General features: G+C 33.1%; 2 protein-coding genes across 3 annotated transcripts in view; both read right to left on the bottom strand.

The window, feature by feature from the left end:
• CYCJ18 (cyclin J18) overlaps nucleotides 1-474 on the bottom strand; it is a 6,202-nt gene extending 5,728 nt beyond the window's left edge. For both annotated transcript variants that reach the window (XM_021437453.1, XM_089784685.1), the window contains exons 1-3: nucleotides 392-474; nucleotides 230-306; nucleotides 32-134 (exon numbers count right to left, since the gene is read on the bottom strand). In XM_021437453.1, the coding sequence (XP_021293128.1) occupies nucleotides 32-134; nucleotides 230-306; nucleotides 392-442 (231 nt within the window). In that variant the 5' untranslated portion in view covers nucleotides 443-474. The remainder of the gene's footprint in view (nucleotides 1-31; nucleotides 135-229; nucleotides 307-391) is intronic.
• A 3,207-nt stretch (nucleotides 475-3,681) lies between these two features.
• LOC110423279 (DNAse I-like superfamily protein) lies at nucleotides 3,682-6,436 on the bottom strand. The gene is made up of 8 exons (XM_021437451.1): nucleotides 6,419-6,436; nucleotides 6,115-6,290; nucleotides 5,853-5,960; nucleotides 5,420-5,738; nucleotides 4,953-5,137; nucleotides 4,277-4,385; nucleotides 4,017-4,168; nucleotides 3,682-3,928 (listed from the first exon to the last, which is right to left on the bottom strand). Exons 1-8 carry the CDS (start codon nucleotides 6,434-6,436, stop codon nucleotides 3,682-3,684), a joined length of 1,314 nt encoding a protein of 437 aa, XP_021293126.1.
• Nucleotides 6,437-15,638: the final 9,202 nt, after the last annotated feature.

The following is a 15,638-nucleotide window of genomic DNA, read 5'->3' as shown; positions in this document are numbered from 1 at the left end:
AAAAGAGAAGCATGAGATGTAAAAACTCAACTTTACTTGAGATCCATATTGAAATGAGGGCAAATAACTGCAAATTGCTGTCTTCCATGGATCGTAGAAGCCAGCTTCCCAACTCATTTCCCTGCTTTAATAAACTGTAAAATAAACAAAGAACAGTAAAATTTAAGAATTTTTTTTCTTTAAAAGAAAAAGTTGATGGAATTGAAGAAGAGAGACAGAGGAGATTTACGTGGTGAGAGAAGGGAGAAATCGGTCAGCGAAGAGAGATAAAGCAGTGTATTTCACTAATGGAGTAGCTTGGAGTTGCTTTAATTTACAACAGAAAATAAATTTAATGAAGGAGATTTTTGATTTGCTTCATCGAATAGTTTTATCTGAGAAAATTACTTACCTGAGAAGATTGAATAAGGAACTCCACCGATTTCTTTCGCAGTCGAATCATTTCTCTGACAGAGTGAACCAGTTTTGCGGGAGTTTTTGATTTCGAAAGGAGAAGAGTCTGTTTGCCACGTGGCATGCTTCTTATATTTTATTATTTTTATACTAAAGTTTTTTGGGCCCACTACAATTGGGTTGGGCTTTCTACGCTCTTTTTCTCCATTATTTGTCCCATTATTTGAGATACAAGAGCTTTGGTTCAAAGTTTGGTTTTACATCAATTTATTTCCCCTCATGTGCACACAAGCATGTACATGAAAGAGAAAGATGAATATGAAGCTTTCCCATTAGTCTCCGTACCTTATATTGATATTCAATTACCTGTAACGAATGGATCCCTCACTTTACATGCAAATTTCTTCATGAAGAGGTGTCTGAATCAGGATAAATAGAGGTTTTGGATATTGGTAGTATGACCAAGGATTTGTATTTCTTGAGCTTTGCAGCTCGTGTATTATCTTGGTTTTCTGCTATTGTTGCGGAGGATGGACCATTGCCCAGTTCTCAGCAAGTGGCAACATCCAAGTTGCTGGGATGATGAAGATGGTGAAGGAGAACAAAGTCAAAGAGTCATGGGACGACGAGGATGACAGTACTCTGGTACGCTGTCGCTTTCCCCTTTTCTCTTAAAGTGCATCTAGCTGACATTCTCTCAGGGCATGAATCTTGCATGCTTATAAAGAGTGCAAGATATTATACAAGACCACATGACAAGAATTAGAAGTGCGTTGTTGTTTCACCAGATTCCTTAACTTGTTTATGTATAGACTTTAGCATCTATGCTTATTTGTCACATTAAATATGATATAAATAATCACTTTCAAGAGTTGGCTTAAGCTAATTTATTAAAATCGATGAAATCAGGATTTGAAATTTGTTGCAAAGGTATGAAAAGCGTCACTGGAAGTTAGGATGGCAAAGCAGTATTAAGTCTGTATATATTTGTACATTATGTAACTTATATGGGTAAAGTAAGGGTAGCAATTATTTATATTTGAAATTGTATAATGTTGTTAGGTACCTGTGAAATGACCTCCTCTGAGTTAAGGGCACCAACAAAGTTGTCTCAGAAGTTTTTGACGAAAAAGGAAAAATTGCTGCTGGAGAAAAGGAAGACCAATTGAATGCTATTGAAGAATAGCTTTTCCAACTAAGTTAAAGGTTGAATAATGATATATATGTTTTAATTAGTAGCACTGTGATTTCCCAACCTTTCTCTTAGCTTAAGCATAATTATAACCATATATATATCTGGCTTTTTAGTTTCAAAGGCAACACTTAATACATGCTTAGAACTTGAGATTGCCATCCTACTTGCATATATCCATTTTGAAGGAATTCATAATTATGAATTGTTGATTGAGTTCTTTTGGATGGGCTGGACTGAAGTATTTGGATATATCTTTTAGACATATTGGATGCAGAGCGCATGGGTTTCTTAAGATGGTTTTTAGGCATGAAGAATTTTAGAGGTTCATCCTCATGTTTCAGACTTGTTGGAAGAGCTGATTCTATGGTGATCAATTTGCAAAGAGCTGTGCTGAGAAGTCACTAGATAATTTCGTTCCCAAATCAGAAAATGACTTGTATGAATATGCTGAGCTCATTTCTAATAAGCTACGACCTTTTGAGGTTTGACAATTTTCTTGGCTATATTGTTATCTTATATGACGAGACAGCACAATATGTAACTCTATAATTGGCCATTCTTTGTATTGCTCCCCTTATTGCAGCATACCTATAACTACTTGGGCCTAGTCAAGGCTGTAATGAGATTTTCAATGAAGGCTCTCAGAGCAGCAGACGCAAAAGAAGTTGCTTCCTCAGTTGCAAAAGTAGCTAATGAGGTTGGTTAAAGGCAAAGAGAGAAGCTCTTAGTTGTAAATGAAAAACTGTTGGTACATTTTGATTTGTCTTTCCGCCTTGTATACATGCTACAGCATTCTATAACTGATTATATATCATGCCTCAACCAGCCTCGAAGAAGAAAAGGGTTTATGTGGAGAAAATAGAAGATTGTACCAGTTTGGATGCTTATGATATGCTCTTGATGCACCTGAGGATTATGATTCCATGTAAGAGGTTAATAAACTAGCAGGTTAGTAAAGTCTGCACGCACGCAATCGGTTGTTTGTCACTGCTGACCAAAAGTTTGTAGAAATACGCAGCTACTTCTTTGACTTTGGCATATCTAATGGAGATAAAGTTGTCACGTATGGACGTGATAAATTTCTTCAATGACTTCTACAAGTTCAAGAAATTGATGCAGAATAGCTTTTGTTTATTGATGAGTTAAAGAAACATGTGTATGTCAGTGTCTTGTCATTCATTCTTCATTGTTTTTTTGATTCATTAAGTATCAATAATTTTGAGATTTCAGATATGATTAAACTTGCTCTTTGTCAATTGCCTCACTAGGGAAGTGCTTATCTAAATTTGTTTTATTGCAACAATTTGATAGGTCTTTTAGTTGATCCCAAATAATTTCATTGGTTTATGTTCATAAACCATTGAATGAGAACTTAAATGTACCATGACACTGACATAGTATTATTGCACCACTTGCAATTTATATATCATATCTTATTTATCACTTTAAACTATTAATTAAGTAAGAGATGGTCCAATTAACAGACATAATTAATTTGGTTGGCTTGATGCTCTCCCACTGCTCCACAAAAATCCAACAGCTCTCCAGTGTCTTCATCTAAATTACTCAATTATTGTCATCTAGTTTATGCTCCTTCCAATTTTTTTTTCCCTCTGAAAGAAGACATCTTTTTTTTTTAAGATTATGAGCTTCAGGTCTGCCAATCAATTTGGTTATTAAGCTACTCTAATCATTAGGAAGTTTTCGTTAAATTAATTGATGGTTAACATAAACTGCATGGGGTTTAGCATACAACACCCTGGTTGGAAGCAAGAAGGACCAAGCAGATTTTGGACTGTAGTTGCTGGACCAAAACCAAACCTAATTTTTTTTAATTTTATAATCTAATGAAAACAAAAGAAAGATGATTTAGACTTGTTCTCTGAGATATATAGAAGAAAAAATAAAAATAATTGGAGAATAAGTGCAACAAAAATCACTGTACACTCATCAGCAAATTTAAGTGCAACAACCACAGAATTAACAAGTTCTTCTCTCATATCCTTTCTAATTTTCTTTTCTCACCCTATTCTCTGTAGTTTAGCATGCATCAAACAGTTATACAAGAAGATAAGAGTAGTTTTATCTTATCTTCAAATTTGGAAGCTTGATCTTCCTTTACATAGAAAATCATCAGCTGAGGAGGGTATCTCTAACTGGCTTGTAATTCTGTCAAACCTGTCTGATAAAAAAAAGCTTTGAAATTGTTTCATTGAATGCAAAACCGCAACTTCTGCAGTAAATAATGCTTTGACAGGTCTATGATCGGAGAATTTCTCTTCACCTCTGTTATATACATGTTGCTTTAACCCCTTCCCATACCAGATTATTCGATCGCACCTGAATTAAAAGACAAAAGGGAAATCTATTAAGGCCTCAAACCTTTGAACTTCTAAGAATATTACATGTCAATCAGTAGGTTAATTACCATGCAGGGGCACGCTTCTTTTCCCCTTTTTTGCTTTGATGAAAACATCCGTAGTATACATCAGAATTCGGACGGTATTTATAAGTAGGAGGGAATGTGATAGACCCTTCATGCCAACCTTCAAATTCGCCATTCATCAGCTCCATTCTTAGCTTCATTTGCAGAAACATTTTATCCCAAAGTTCAGAATGAGAATTAAATTAGGAAAGAAGATTAATGATGTGAAATGGGTTTGCTGTGATATTCTATTGTTTGGTTACCTGATCATGTTCCAGGAGGCCGTTCCATTCTCTTGTATCCACTAAGAGTCGAACAGTTGATTCTGGTAAGGAAATTCTATAATTCAGATCTCCAAGCAAAATTACCCGACTGCAAGGGAACGCGGTATGGTTAGCTGAAACCACCAAGATATATATATTCCTGTATTAGATTTATTTTAAACTGCTGATTGTTTATAGTCCTAAAAGTAATCGTTTAACTTGTTGATTAAGAAGACAACTTTATCATAAACAAATGGGTTTGATAATAAGAGACGGTTTACCAGTAAAGTAATCATCCTTTTCAGTTGGTTTATCAAACCATTAGTTTACTTAGCCCCCACCAAATTTAAAATTACTTTAACAACTACACTTATTTAGAACTATCTGTAGATACCAAATTAAGGTCACTGATAAAATAATTAAGAAACAATATTATATCTTTGGCGGCCTCTAATTGAACAGGACAAATTCAAAGTTGGAGACTAGTAATCAAATAATGATGTTTAAAGTTTATAATTTATTGGGTATTCGTGTCTTATTTTCATGATTTATAGTGAAAAGAAACATTGATTAAGAAGATAATAATTAGATTATTGTACTCCATGAATCACTAACGAAATTGTTTTGGACTGTTTCAAAAAGATTAAAGAAAAGTAAATCAAGTAATTTTACGTACTCATGGTCTAGGATTTTCCTTGGCAAATCATGTGAAGGGCCTCTAGGAAAACTTGTTCGGGAGAATATTTCGGATACATTGGAGTTTCTAAGCTTTTCATCCCCTTCTCTACCCCCAGAAGATAGATGACTGCATACAAAGCAGAAGCTTGTTTCATGTAACCGAAATCTAACTGATACTGAACCCTGCAAACCAAGATTTTGAAAAGGGGAATTAAGGAAAAAAAGATATGATAAATAACCCTCTTGATTAAATCCCATGTAATTATTTCAAAACTATTTGTACCCTGATGTTGGTATAGCAGTAAAGATTTTAGTTCTGTTGCTGTCAAAATTGAAAAAATGAGTAGTACTGTTGATAACACAGTAACTTTTCCTTTTGGGATACAGAACAAATCAAAGAAAAAAGGTTGTTTGACAATAACATTTTTTCCACTTTGGGAATATGCTTTGATTGATGATGATCACCTTATTTCCTAGGCAGCCCATGATGCCACAGCCTATACAGGAGACACTGGGATGCCGGATATAAGGACGAAGGTAGCTTCGAACCCAAACTGAGATTAGTATCCCAACCATTTGCTTGCTTATAATACACCGGAAGTCTTGACCTGGGATGCTGTTTTCAATTGATGACTTTCCATCTTCATTGGAAAGCTGGACTTTGTCTCGGCAGCGAATTTTCTTGTTCAGAGCTTCTCTAATCAGGGAATTCCATTTTGTGAAAATTTTGCTATTTTCTGATCCTAACACGTTCGACGCGCTAAGGGGTACAATTTCTTGAAACCTGGAAAGAAGAGAGGAAGGCGACAATGATATCATTAAAGATTTGATCGAACTGCAAAAGTTCAACTCTCATTGTTTGCTTTCTAGTAGTTATAGTTCTACTGTCAGTGGTTACCCGAGAACATAGATGTCACAGGCGGTACTGCCTGTATCCAGCAAATCCTCCATATCCAAACCTTCATGTGGTGCAACCCCGCCAACATTCCAAGTCGTAACGAAAATCCTTAAGAAGAAAAATGAGGAGAAAGAAGGAGAAGAAAAAAAGACACGGAAGGATGAGCATAAATCTTATAATGATACAAATAAATTAATAATTTGTTAATTAATATGATAGTGGAATGAATATAAGCATAAAGAATAGGTTAGCTGTTGCTTACCTGTAGTTGTGTGTATCTTTATGATGACTGAATATGGTCTTGGGACTCAAGGATGGCTGATCTAAGCTTGGAATTTCCAACAAGGTTTCTTTGTGGCTTGGAAAATCTGCGACAAAGTTGCTGCTCCCTAATCTCTTTCTAAGGATCTTGTTAGCTACTAATCTGGGCCACATAACCTGGAAGCACCATAGACAAGTATCAGTACGTATATCTTGAAAGGAAAAGAGAGCTATGGAATTAGTGAAAGAACATTAGTATGCATGAGGTTGTGACGAGAGGAAAAATGGGAAATTAAGCAACCGACTTCCTGGTTTCTTGGCATGGTGGAAACTGAGGGAAATGGGAGAAGGAAAGCTGGTGATATTGGCAGAGATGAAGAGGATTGGAGGAAAGGGTTGGATAGAGAATGCCAAAACAGATAAATATGACAGAGATCATGCTGAGGAATTGAGAGAGAGACCTCAGCAAGTTGCGAGCGAAGGAGCTCTTTCTTAAAAGAGTGACGTTAATGATGATGCACCAATATTGTCTAAATTAACTTGAAAATAATTTCATTCCAGATCGAGAGAGAGAGAGCAGAAAAAGTGGGTGTTTTTGCAGGCTTAAACTTTTGCATTTGTTGGGCTGATTGGAGGCTACCTTGAGTTTGTAGATTTATTTAATGAGAAGCAAGTTGGGGAGGGTCCTTAATAAAATACTAGTACCAGTACAGAAAATGGAGAACAGTTAAACAGATGAGCTGCAAATGACCCTGCTACAGGGAAACCATGCTTTGGCTTACATGGCAATAGGTAATTGGCTATTGAATACTCTAGATGGGCGTCTTCTTTCACACACACAATATTCCATTTCCAAGGTGGTTGGTTTTCTTCCTTCCACGTCAATGTTTTCAAGTTGGAACCAGTTCTTAACTGTTGGAGCAAGAGGACAATTGCATGATATCGTCGTTAATTTGCAAGTTGTTTCAATTTATGTTTTTAACTCTTATTTTTCATGAAATATTTGTATTATAAATATATGACGTTTCAAATTATAAAAAAAATTGAACCAATTGTGTTAAACATATATTCATATTTGACACGCATAATCGATTTCTGAGTACGTATATAATGGGACAAGACAATTTTCCTCATTTTCAGTGATAAAAAAAAATTGATCATTATTAATATAATTTATTTATTTACCAATTAATATAAATCAGTAAAAATTAGAGATTATTGTATTTAGCATCACATGAAAATCAAATATCATTAAGTATAAATCACATGTCATAATAGTTAAAAAAAAGACAATAGTACTTCAATATTTTATTAAAATAGCAGTTTGTAGAATATTTTCATTTTATTTCTTACACTTTAGTATAATTAAGCTATTCAATTTTAAAAAATATGAAAAATATTTTATCTTTGTCTCGATAAACTAAAATTTGACCTTATAAGTTATTTAAAGAAAAAAATTTTTGAATGAAAAAATGAAATTAAATATAACAAAATATAATGAAATGTGCTAAAAAAATCGAAAAGTATGTACAATAAACTAAAAAAAGTAGGGACGAGAGTGTAATATGTTGCACCTCTAAGTTGGTGCAATGGATATTTTAAACAGGTAAAAGCTTACTTTATAATCTAATTACAAATGTGGGAATTATGGAAGCAAATTTTCTATGCAGATGATATAAGATTGTCCATAAATTTTATCGCATACACTCTTTTCAATTAAATTGAAATCTCAAATCTTAACCTCAAAACATGTTTTTAGAAACAAAGAGAGTCAGACTCATGATAAGGATTTTTCATGGGGTATCATAAAATCTATCTATATATATATTATAATTTATTTTTTTCTTATAAAAATGCTAGTGGTACAAGTTAGCAATTGGAAAACAAATTGATGTAACTAAGGGATAACGGTATGATGGACCTACATTTGATATCATATCAAACATATAGTTAGATAATCAATCTTTCTTGGAAAGGTTATGTTAAGAGTTCTTTTTAAGAATAGGCCCCATGCATAAGGTATTTTTGAAAATAAATCTCCTCATAATTTTAATTATTTTTAACTAAGAGAAATAAAATTAAAACAAAATTACCCTTAATAAAACTAATCTACATGTTTGACTCCGTGCCTCAACCCGATCCATATGTTTGGGTCAAGTATGTTTACAAACTTTGTAACTCCTCAGCTCTTATCAACAGACCATACATCTCTCTACAAAGCATTCTCTTGAAAGCATTTCTCTCTGGGTCAACCGTCGAGAATTTTTAACAGTGATCAAAGTATTTTAGAATGGTTTTTCATGTAAAGTAGTTCACATCTTGAGCAATAAAAGGAAGTTAACATTCTGTGGAGAAAGATAGGCATATATTTTTATTTTTAACCATGATGAGAAAGGTTTAGGGCTATTCTTATTCTTAATATTCTTTATTTATGGTTTTTAAGTATAAACGTAGTCATATTGCTTGTTCATATTGATATTCTTGTTGTTTGGAATTGTTGAATATAAACTTGAATTTGGTATTGTTCATACTTTTTGGCTCGAACAGTAACAAGGCATACGTGATTGGTTGATAGGCATGCGAGACTTGTTAATAAGAAGTGGGGTTAGGGGCTCAGGTATTATGTGACTGAGAGTTTGCGTGAGTGATTGACACCTTATGCATGACTAGTTTTAGGCATGGTGCCACTTAGGATGTGCGTAATTAGTGTAAGCATTACGTTTAAGGGTTTTGATATTGCGTAACTACTTCACAGGTTAACGTGTTACTGGTTGATAGGTCATACGTGACTAGTTGGTAAGGTCAATAGAACCATGGTGAGCCAATTTTGTAGAAGTTTTACGATGATTTTTCCTCTTACCACTATGGAAAAAACTCATCACCACAGGAAGTAGATCATATTTGGCCATCATAAGATGTTGAAATGTGTTTACATTACTTTCCTTATGCACTAGAACCTTGTCATGAGAAAGTCATGCAAGCCTTGAAAGAATATAAAGAATATATCTTTGACCCTTATGAATGATCACAAAATCTATGGGAATATAGGGAAATCTCACAAAAAATCTTTTAAGGAAATTTTTTACCAAAGTATCTTTTAACAAAACTTACAAGAGAATCTCAATGAATAGAAAACAAAAAGGATGTCATATTCATCACAAGACATGCACGATTGGTTGATAGGCATGCGTGACTAGTTGATAGAAATTAGGTTTAAGGGTTTAGGGGACTGAGGGTTTGCATGAGTGGTTGGCACTTTATGCATGGTTGGTTTTAGGCATGACATCACTTAAGGTGTGTGATTAGTTTAGGAGTTTCTGGCATTACTTGACTTGTTGATAGATCATTGCGTAATTGAATGTAAATCATTGCGTGACTCTTGATTGAGCATTGCATGACTGTTTGATTAGGCATTGTATGACTATTAATTGTATTGCATTGCGTGATCGATTTATAAAGGGCAATACGTGACTATTATCTGAAAGGCATTTCGTGACTGTTATCTGTAAGGCATTGCGTGACTATTATCTATATGGAAGTGAGTGAGTGTTATAGGTATGACATTGCATGAATTTTATCTATATGGTATTGCATGATAGTCATTGTGTTTGTTCTCGTCAAGCAATGCATAAGTTACGAAATTCTTAAAAGCTAGCCTCGCAATGCCTCTTATCTAATCTCATATTTTTTTAATATTCAGTAACGTAATGTCAAATAAACAGGTTACACAGTTCCTAATAATCAATCATGCAATTCTTAAGTTGCGTAATACATAACAATTAGTCATGCAATACTTAATATCCAGTCACATAGTACTTAATATTTAGTAATGCAACACCTAAAAAATATTCATGAATTGCCTAATAACTAATTGATTTCATTACTCCTAGCCAGGTTTAAGTTGCCAAAGTCATATAATTTATCCATCAACTTTTGGGTTTTATGAATATAAACAAATAAACTCAAGAAATACCTTAATGTTATCTTTACTTTTTGGGATAGTGAGAGAGTTGGATGACGATATAGATCTCGATGGGATTACAGAGTTGGATGGTAAGATAGAGAAATCGAGATTTAATTTTGAAATTTTTATCTAAATGGCAGAATAGAACAAAATGAGACCATTTAATTTGAAATAAATGGTTTAAAGAGTATTATTGTCCAATCATATAAAAAATTATTTAAAAACAGTTAAAACTATAATAAAAGTTATTTTTAAATTAAATTTATGATGAAGGTTATTTCTAATACTTATCGAGTTTTCAAGTTTTGAGAAGGAAAAAGGAACATCTAAAGCTACTATATACATACTTTAGTTGGTAAATGGTTCTGCTTTTATTCCCATAAGAGATCAGATAAAAAGGTGCGCTTTTCAGAGCAATCTTATTAACTAATTCAAGCAGGTCGTGTCTTGTTTGATGGAAAGATGGGAAAATACCTTCTTGGAATCTCTAGAACTGATCATCCCCCTAACAACAAATCCAAGACAGAGCCTATATTTCCATCAAGACAGCTACTTTCATTGAAAACGTGTATATATTTATCAAAATTTTCCTTTTTTATTTCATTTAAAAGTAAAATGTTTTGGTTAGTAGTTCTAATTAAATGAATAAATATTAGCATTTGTAACAAAATTTTCACATTCGACTCAGTAGAATATATTTTATCGGTTAGAAACTTGAGATTTTTATTTGAAAAAAAGGTGTGAGATTTCCTACATAAGAAAAGATTACATTTTATTCTGTAATCCAAGAGATTACCTGAATGTTTGATCTAACGGGTGTTTATGTTGATTTTTTTCTAAGATTCCATTTTAATTTAAACAAAAAACAGTTTATTTGTACTGAAAAAAGAAATTCACCGGTAATTAAATTCGAGAATTACATGAGCTTATATCAAATAAAATAAATTATTTTAATTTAATTGGTTATATTCGAAAATTGGAGTAGTCCACTTGGGATTAAACATTGGCCCTTCTCAGAGCATCAGCTTCGGGACGCCGGCAGGTGCATGCTCCAATTCAAGAACAAAAAGATTAATTAAAAGATTCACAGTGTAATTCTTGTCGTGTAATGGATATTATTATTTATCCCTAAAAATAATAGAACAGAAGAATATGTGACCAAGGAATAGGATCAAACCTAACCTGACAGTTTGACATTTAAAATAAATGCAGCGCATCGTTTCCCACTATCACAAAAAAAATTTCAGGACCCATTTTCAAACACTGTTGAAGACAGATAAATATGGTGTATCCCATTGGTGTCCAATGAGTATTTTTTAATGGCAGGCACCATAAATTTCTATAATAAAACTTGCAATTGGGTGTTGTTGATAGGGCAGCAATGGCAGCCACAGGAACCAAATCACCAATTGCTGGAGGATCTCTACGATTTCATTATTCTATATGCCTTTTTTTGTTTATTGTAGGTTTTAATTTAAGAAAATCGGGAGAAGATTCATGACTTTGAGTAAAATAACAAAGGTCTACCAGTGACTACAATTAATGAATTTAATAAGGTTAGTTTTTGTAATTACAACTTGGGGCATTGATAGTGAAGTTTTTTTTGGGTTTGATGAGTCAAACTTTACCGGGTTTTGTTGGTTAATCAGAAGCAATCATGATTTAAGTTGCCTCTTTGTCGGCTTGGCCAAATATGTCAAATTTTGAGAAAAAAAAAATAGGAGAAGAAAAGAACAGAGCAAATTAGCCAAGCTAAGCTATATGCCCCGGATGTTTTACATGAAGCAGATAGTATAGCAACTATATATAAAAGGGAGGATTCAGTTTATTTTAGTAAAGAAAATGAAATAATTTATAGGCCTTTTTATGTGCGTTTCTCGTTTTTAAAAAAATCAGAGGTTAGTATTTATTTATAAACATTAAAATAAGGTTAAAGTTGTAACATCAAATATTATCCTACAGTTTTTGTTGATGGAAACTCTTGCTTTTGCCAACCCAGCTACAAAAAAAATGTTTGGAAGTGAGACTCAAAGTTCGGCATTTGAGACTTTTAATGTGGTTTGAAATATGCTTCATTGCATTGTTAGACTCATTTTCAATAATGAGAGAATGATAACTGACTCAAAAGAAAGAAGTGAAAAATAAGAGGCATTCCTTAATTGCCATGAACTTAGGATAATTAGAGTCTTCCATATCAATAGATTTGAAGAAAATGCCTTTGATAATTCCTGTATAATCACGTAAGATACCACCAATTGCTTCTCGATTAAACTTTCGAATTTGAAAAAAATAATAAGATTTTTATATGTTTTTTATAAAAAAAAGAGAGGGAATTCTAAATAATGAGAATAATAGTGACCAAAATAATGATAATAATGGAGGGCTCGATCCTTAATCGAGAAATGTAAAAACGACCAAATATCTTATCATCTTGTCATTTTTCTATTAGAACATGTACAATATATAAATAGAAATATGTTTTCATATGCATCTCTTAACACAGTTAGAGTTTTGAGACTTTCATATGAAGATTTTATATTCGAATATTAGGAAATGAAATGTGAGGTTTATGGGATAAAATAATGCAAACAAATTATCTACCTTTATAATTCAAAGGGTGTAGCCACACAGAGTCGAGCTGATACATTGTTGATTAATTAGTCCAAACTCAAGCGGTTCGATTAAAAAAATTGAGACTTGAGCTTAATTAACTTGAGCTCGGTCAAGCTTTATTAGTTTGTACTTGAACTCAACTTGAGAAATAATCGAGCTACGAACATGACTCCATTAGGTTTGATTAACATTTAATTCAAATAAGAAGCTTGAAACTCAGTTGGGACTGGAGTTCAAGCTTCAATCCAAAAATAGAACAAAACTTGAAAATATGCATGTAAATATCATATTTTATTTATAAAAAATTATTTAAAGAAATCGATTACGTTTGCCAGTCACTCAAGCCGAGTATTAAGAAATTCGAATTTCACTCAACTCGTTACTTGTGTAGCTTTGAAGCTTTAGTTCGGCTTGTTAAAAAACGTGCAAGTCGAGCTCGAGTAGTTCATTAGGAACTTTACCCTTTGTTAACCTTTAAACCCAATGAGCTTCGACGTAGATATCTAAATAAAATAAATTCCAAATATAATCAAATTATTAAACTCTTATGGATATGAGTGGCATACACAACTGATAAAAATTTTATCCAACATTAATTTAAAAAAAATCTACGAAAAGCAGGATTCGAATTTATACTTAATTATTAAAATCTAAAAGTCTCCGTACAACTTGCCATGCCATAGAAGTAAAAGGAAGTGCACAACTTGAAGCTAAGCAAATTCCCTACGAAACCATTTCTAGTTGGATATTAGTAGCCTCTTGTTTTTACAACCAAAGAAGTAAATACAGAATCTGACTGATGAAGTCGACAAGATCATTCAAAGACAAATTCGCATTATCGTTATTGCACATCATGTTTTGGCTTTACTGCACATCATGTTTTAGCTTTACAGAATACAGACACTGAATCTTAAATCTTAGAAAGCTTATTTTATCAGTATTATTGGTCCAAAATCCCTATCCAATGGAACAGTAAATTGTAATAATTAATGGATTTTGTGGTTGTGAGAGTTAGTTAGTGTGGTAATTACGCACGCCCACCCAAAGAAAAGCCAAAATTTTTTTTATTAAAGTAGGGAGAAATATATAATAAGAATGAAGGAGCAAGTAGTTCCATTAAATAGTAAGCTAGTATATTTTTTAAACGAATTAAAATGAAAAATATTATCAACTAGAATTTTTTTAAGGAAAATGAAATTTTAAATTTCTTAATAATTAATGAGAAAGTTATCTTATATTAAGTCTCCATTTGTTGTGATTTATATTCAAATTGAGCCTATTTATTATCAATTAACATGTAAAAAGCTTTGGTTTTTCATGTTGCTAAAAGAAAACAAATAAGCAAGGAAATTAAAAAAAAAAAAGGAGCAGATTAGACAAGACAAAGAAAGGATAAGGATGAGTTTTGAACATGTTTTATTTATCAAAAGCTAGTCTATATATAAGTCCACATGAAACAAGAAAACAATAAAATGGGCATAAAATCAGGTAACAGTATGTAATTTCTTCCTAAAATAATGGTAGAAATATCTCCCTCCTGTTGACTAGGAGTTCTTAAACGACTGAGTAAAAAGATTAACCAACAATCCCTCCCTTAAATGGATATTTCTAACACAATTTACAAGGCTTCAAATTCTTCTAACGAATAGACACCAAGCATGTCTCTAATCTTGAGAAAATTCTCCTTCTCCAAGGCTTTGGTAAAAATATCTACTACTTGGTCTTCACTTTTGCAGTAAACCACTCAATTATACCGTCATGTGTCAGGTCTCTTAAGAAATGATAGCTTACATCTATATGTTTGCTTCTCATAATATCATAGATTCTTTAAACTTGTCAAACATAACATCATTGCTTCCAGTAAAAATTAAGTCATCCACATATAAACAAACAATGAGAATATTACCCTTATCATACCTAAAGTAGAAAGTATGCTCATATGGGCATTTGTGAAAGCCTTCTCTTCCAAAATGGGGATCTATGCGGCTATACCAAGCTTTAGGTACTTGTTTCAGTCCATATAATGCCTTCTTCAGTCTATACACCTTGTGTTCTTCACTAGTTCTGATATAGCTAGGAGGTTAATCAACGAATACTTTTTCTTGCAGCTTTTCATGTAAAAATGTTGATTTTACATCAAGTTGATATATAGGCCATTGGTTTTGAGCTGCCAATCCCAAAATCATTTTGATTGTATCATGCTTCGCAATAGGTGCAAACACTTCCTCATAGTCAACACCATACGCCTGTTTGTACCATTTTGCTACAAGTCTGGCTTTATATTTGTCTATCTCTCCATTTTCTTTCAACTTCGTCTTAAACACCTATTTCACTCTAATCTTTTTCTGACCTTTTGGCAATGTTGTAAGTTCCTAAGTATTATTCATTTTAATGGCTGATATCTCCTCATTCATTGCTTTTGCCATTTTGGTTCCTTGACAGCTTCCTCGAAGGTAATTAGATCATATTCCATAAATAAGCAAAAATGAGTCAAAATTTCATCTATTTGACTAACTCCAGTTTCTTCATAATCCTCTATCTAAGCAGGCCTCATTCTTTGCCTTTGAACTCTCTAGTTAGGGGTACTTGTGCTTTGACTGACAGGTTCAACCTCCTTAGCTTGCTCTATATCATGTTGTTTTCTTTCGCCATTGGTTTGCTCTTCATCATTGGGACTTATAGGTATATGTTGCTTTGCTCCACCTTTATCCCATTGCTAAAAATCTGTTTCATCCAAGACCACATCCCTACTGACTACAAGCTTCTTTGTAGTCAGATTATACAGTTTATAAGCTTTTGTACAATCTGCTATGCCAAGAAACACGCACTTCTCTCCTTTGTCATCCAATTTCTTCCTTTTTTCATCTGCTACGTGTGTATAGCCAATGCAGCTAAAAGTTTTGAAATGACTTACAACAAGTCTTCTTCCACTCCATGCTTCTTTAGGC

Source organism: Theobroma umbraticum, unplaced genomic scaffold (genome assembly GCF_002168275.2).
Source record: "Theobroma umbraticum cultivar Fairchild unplaced genomic scaffold, ASM216827v3 scaffold_20.0, whole genome shotgun sequence".
Lineage (NCBI taxonomy): Eukaryota > Viridiplantae > Streptophyta > Magnoliopsida > Malvales > Malvaceae > Theobroma > Theobroma umbraticum.
This window is presented reverse-complemented; position numbering and strand designations above follow the sequence as displayed.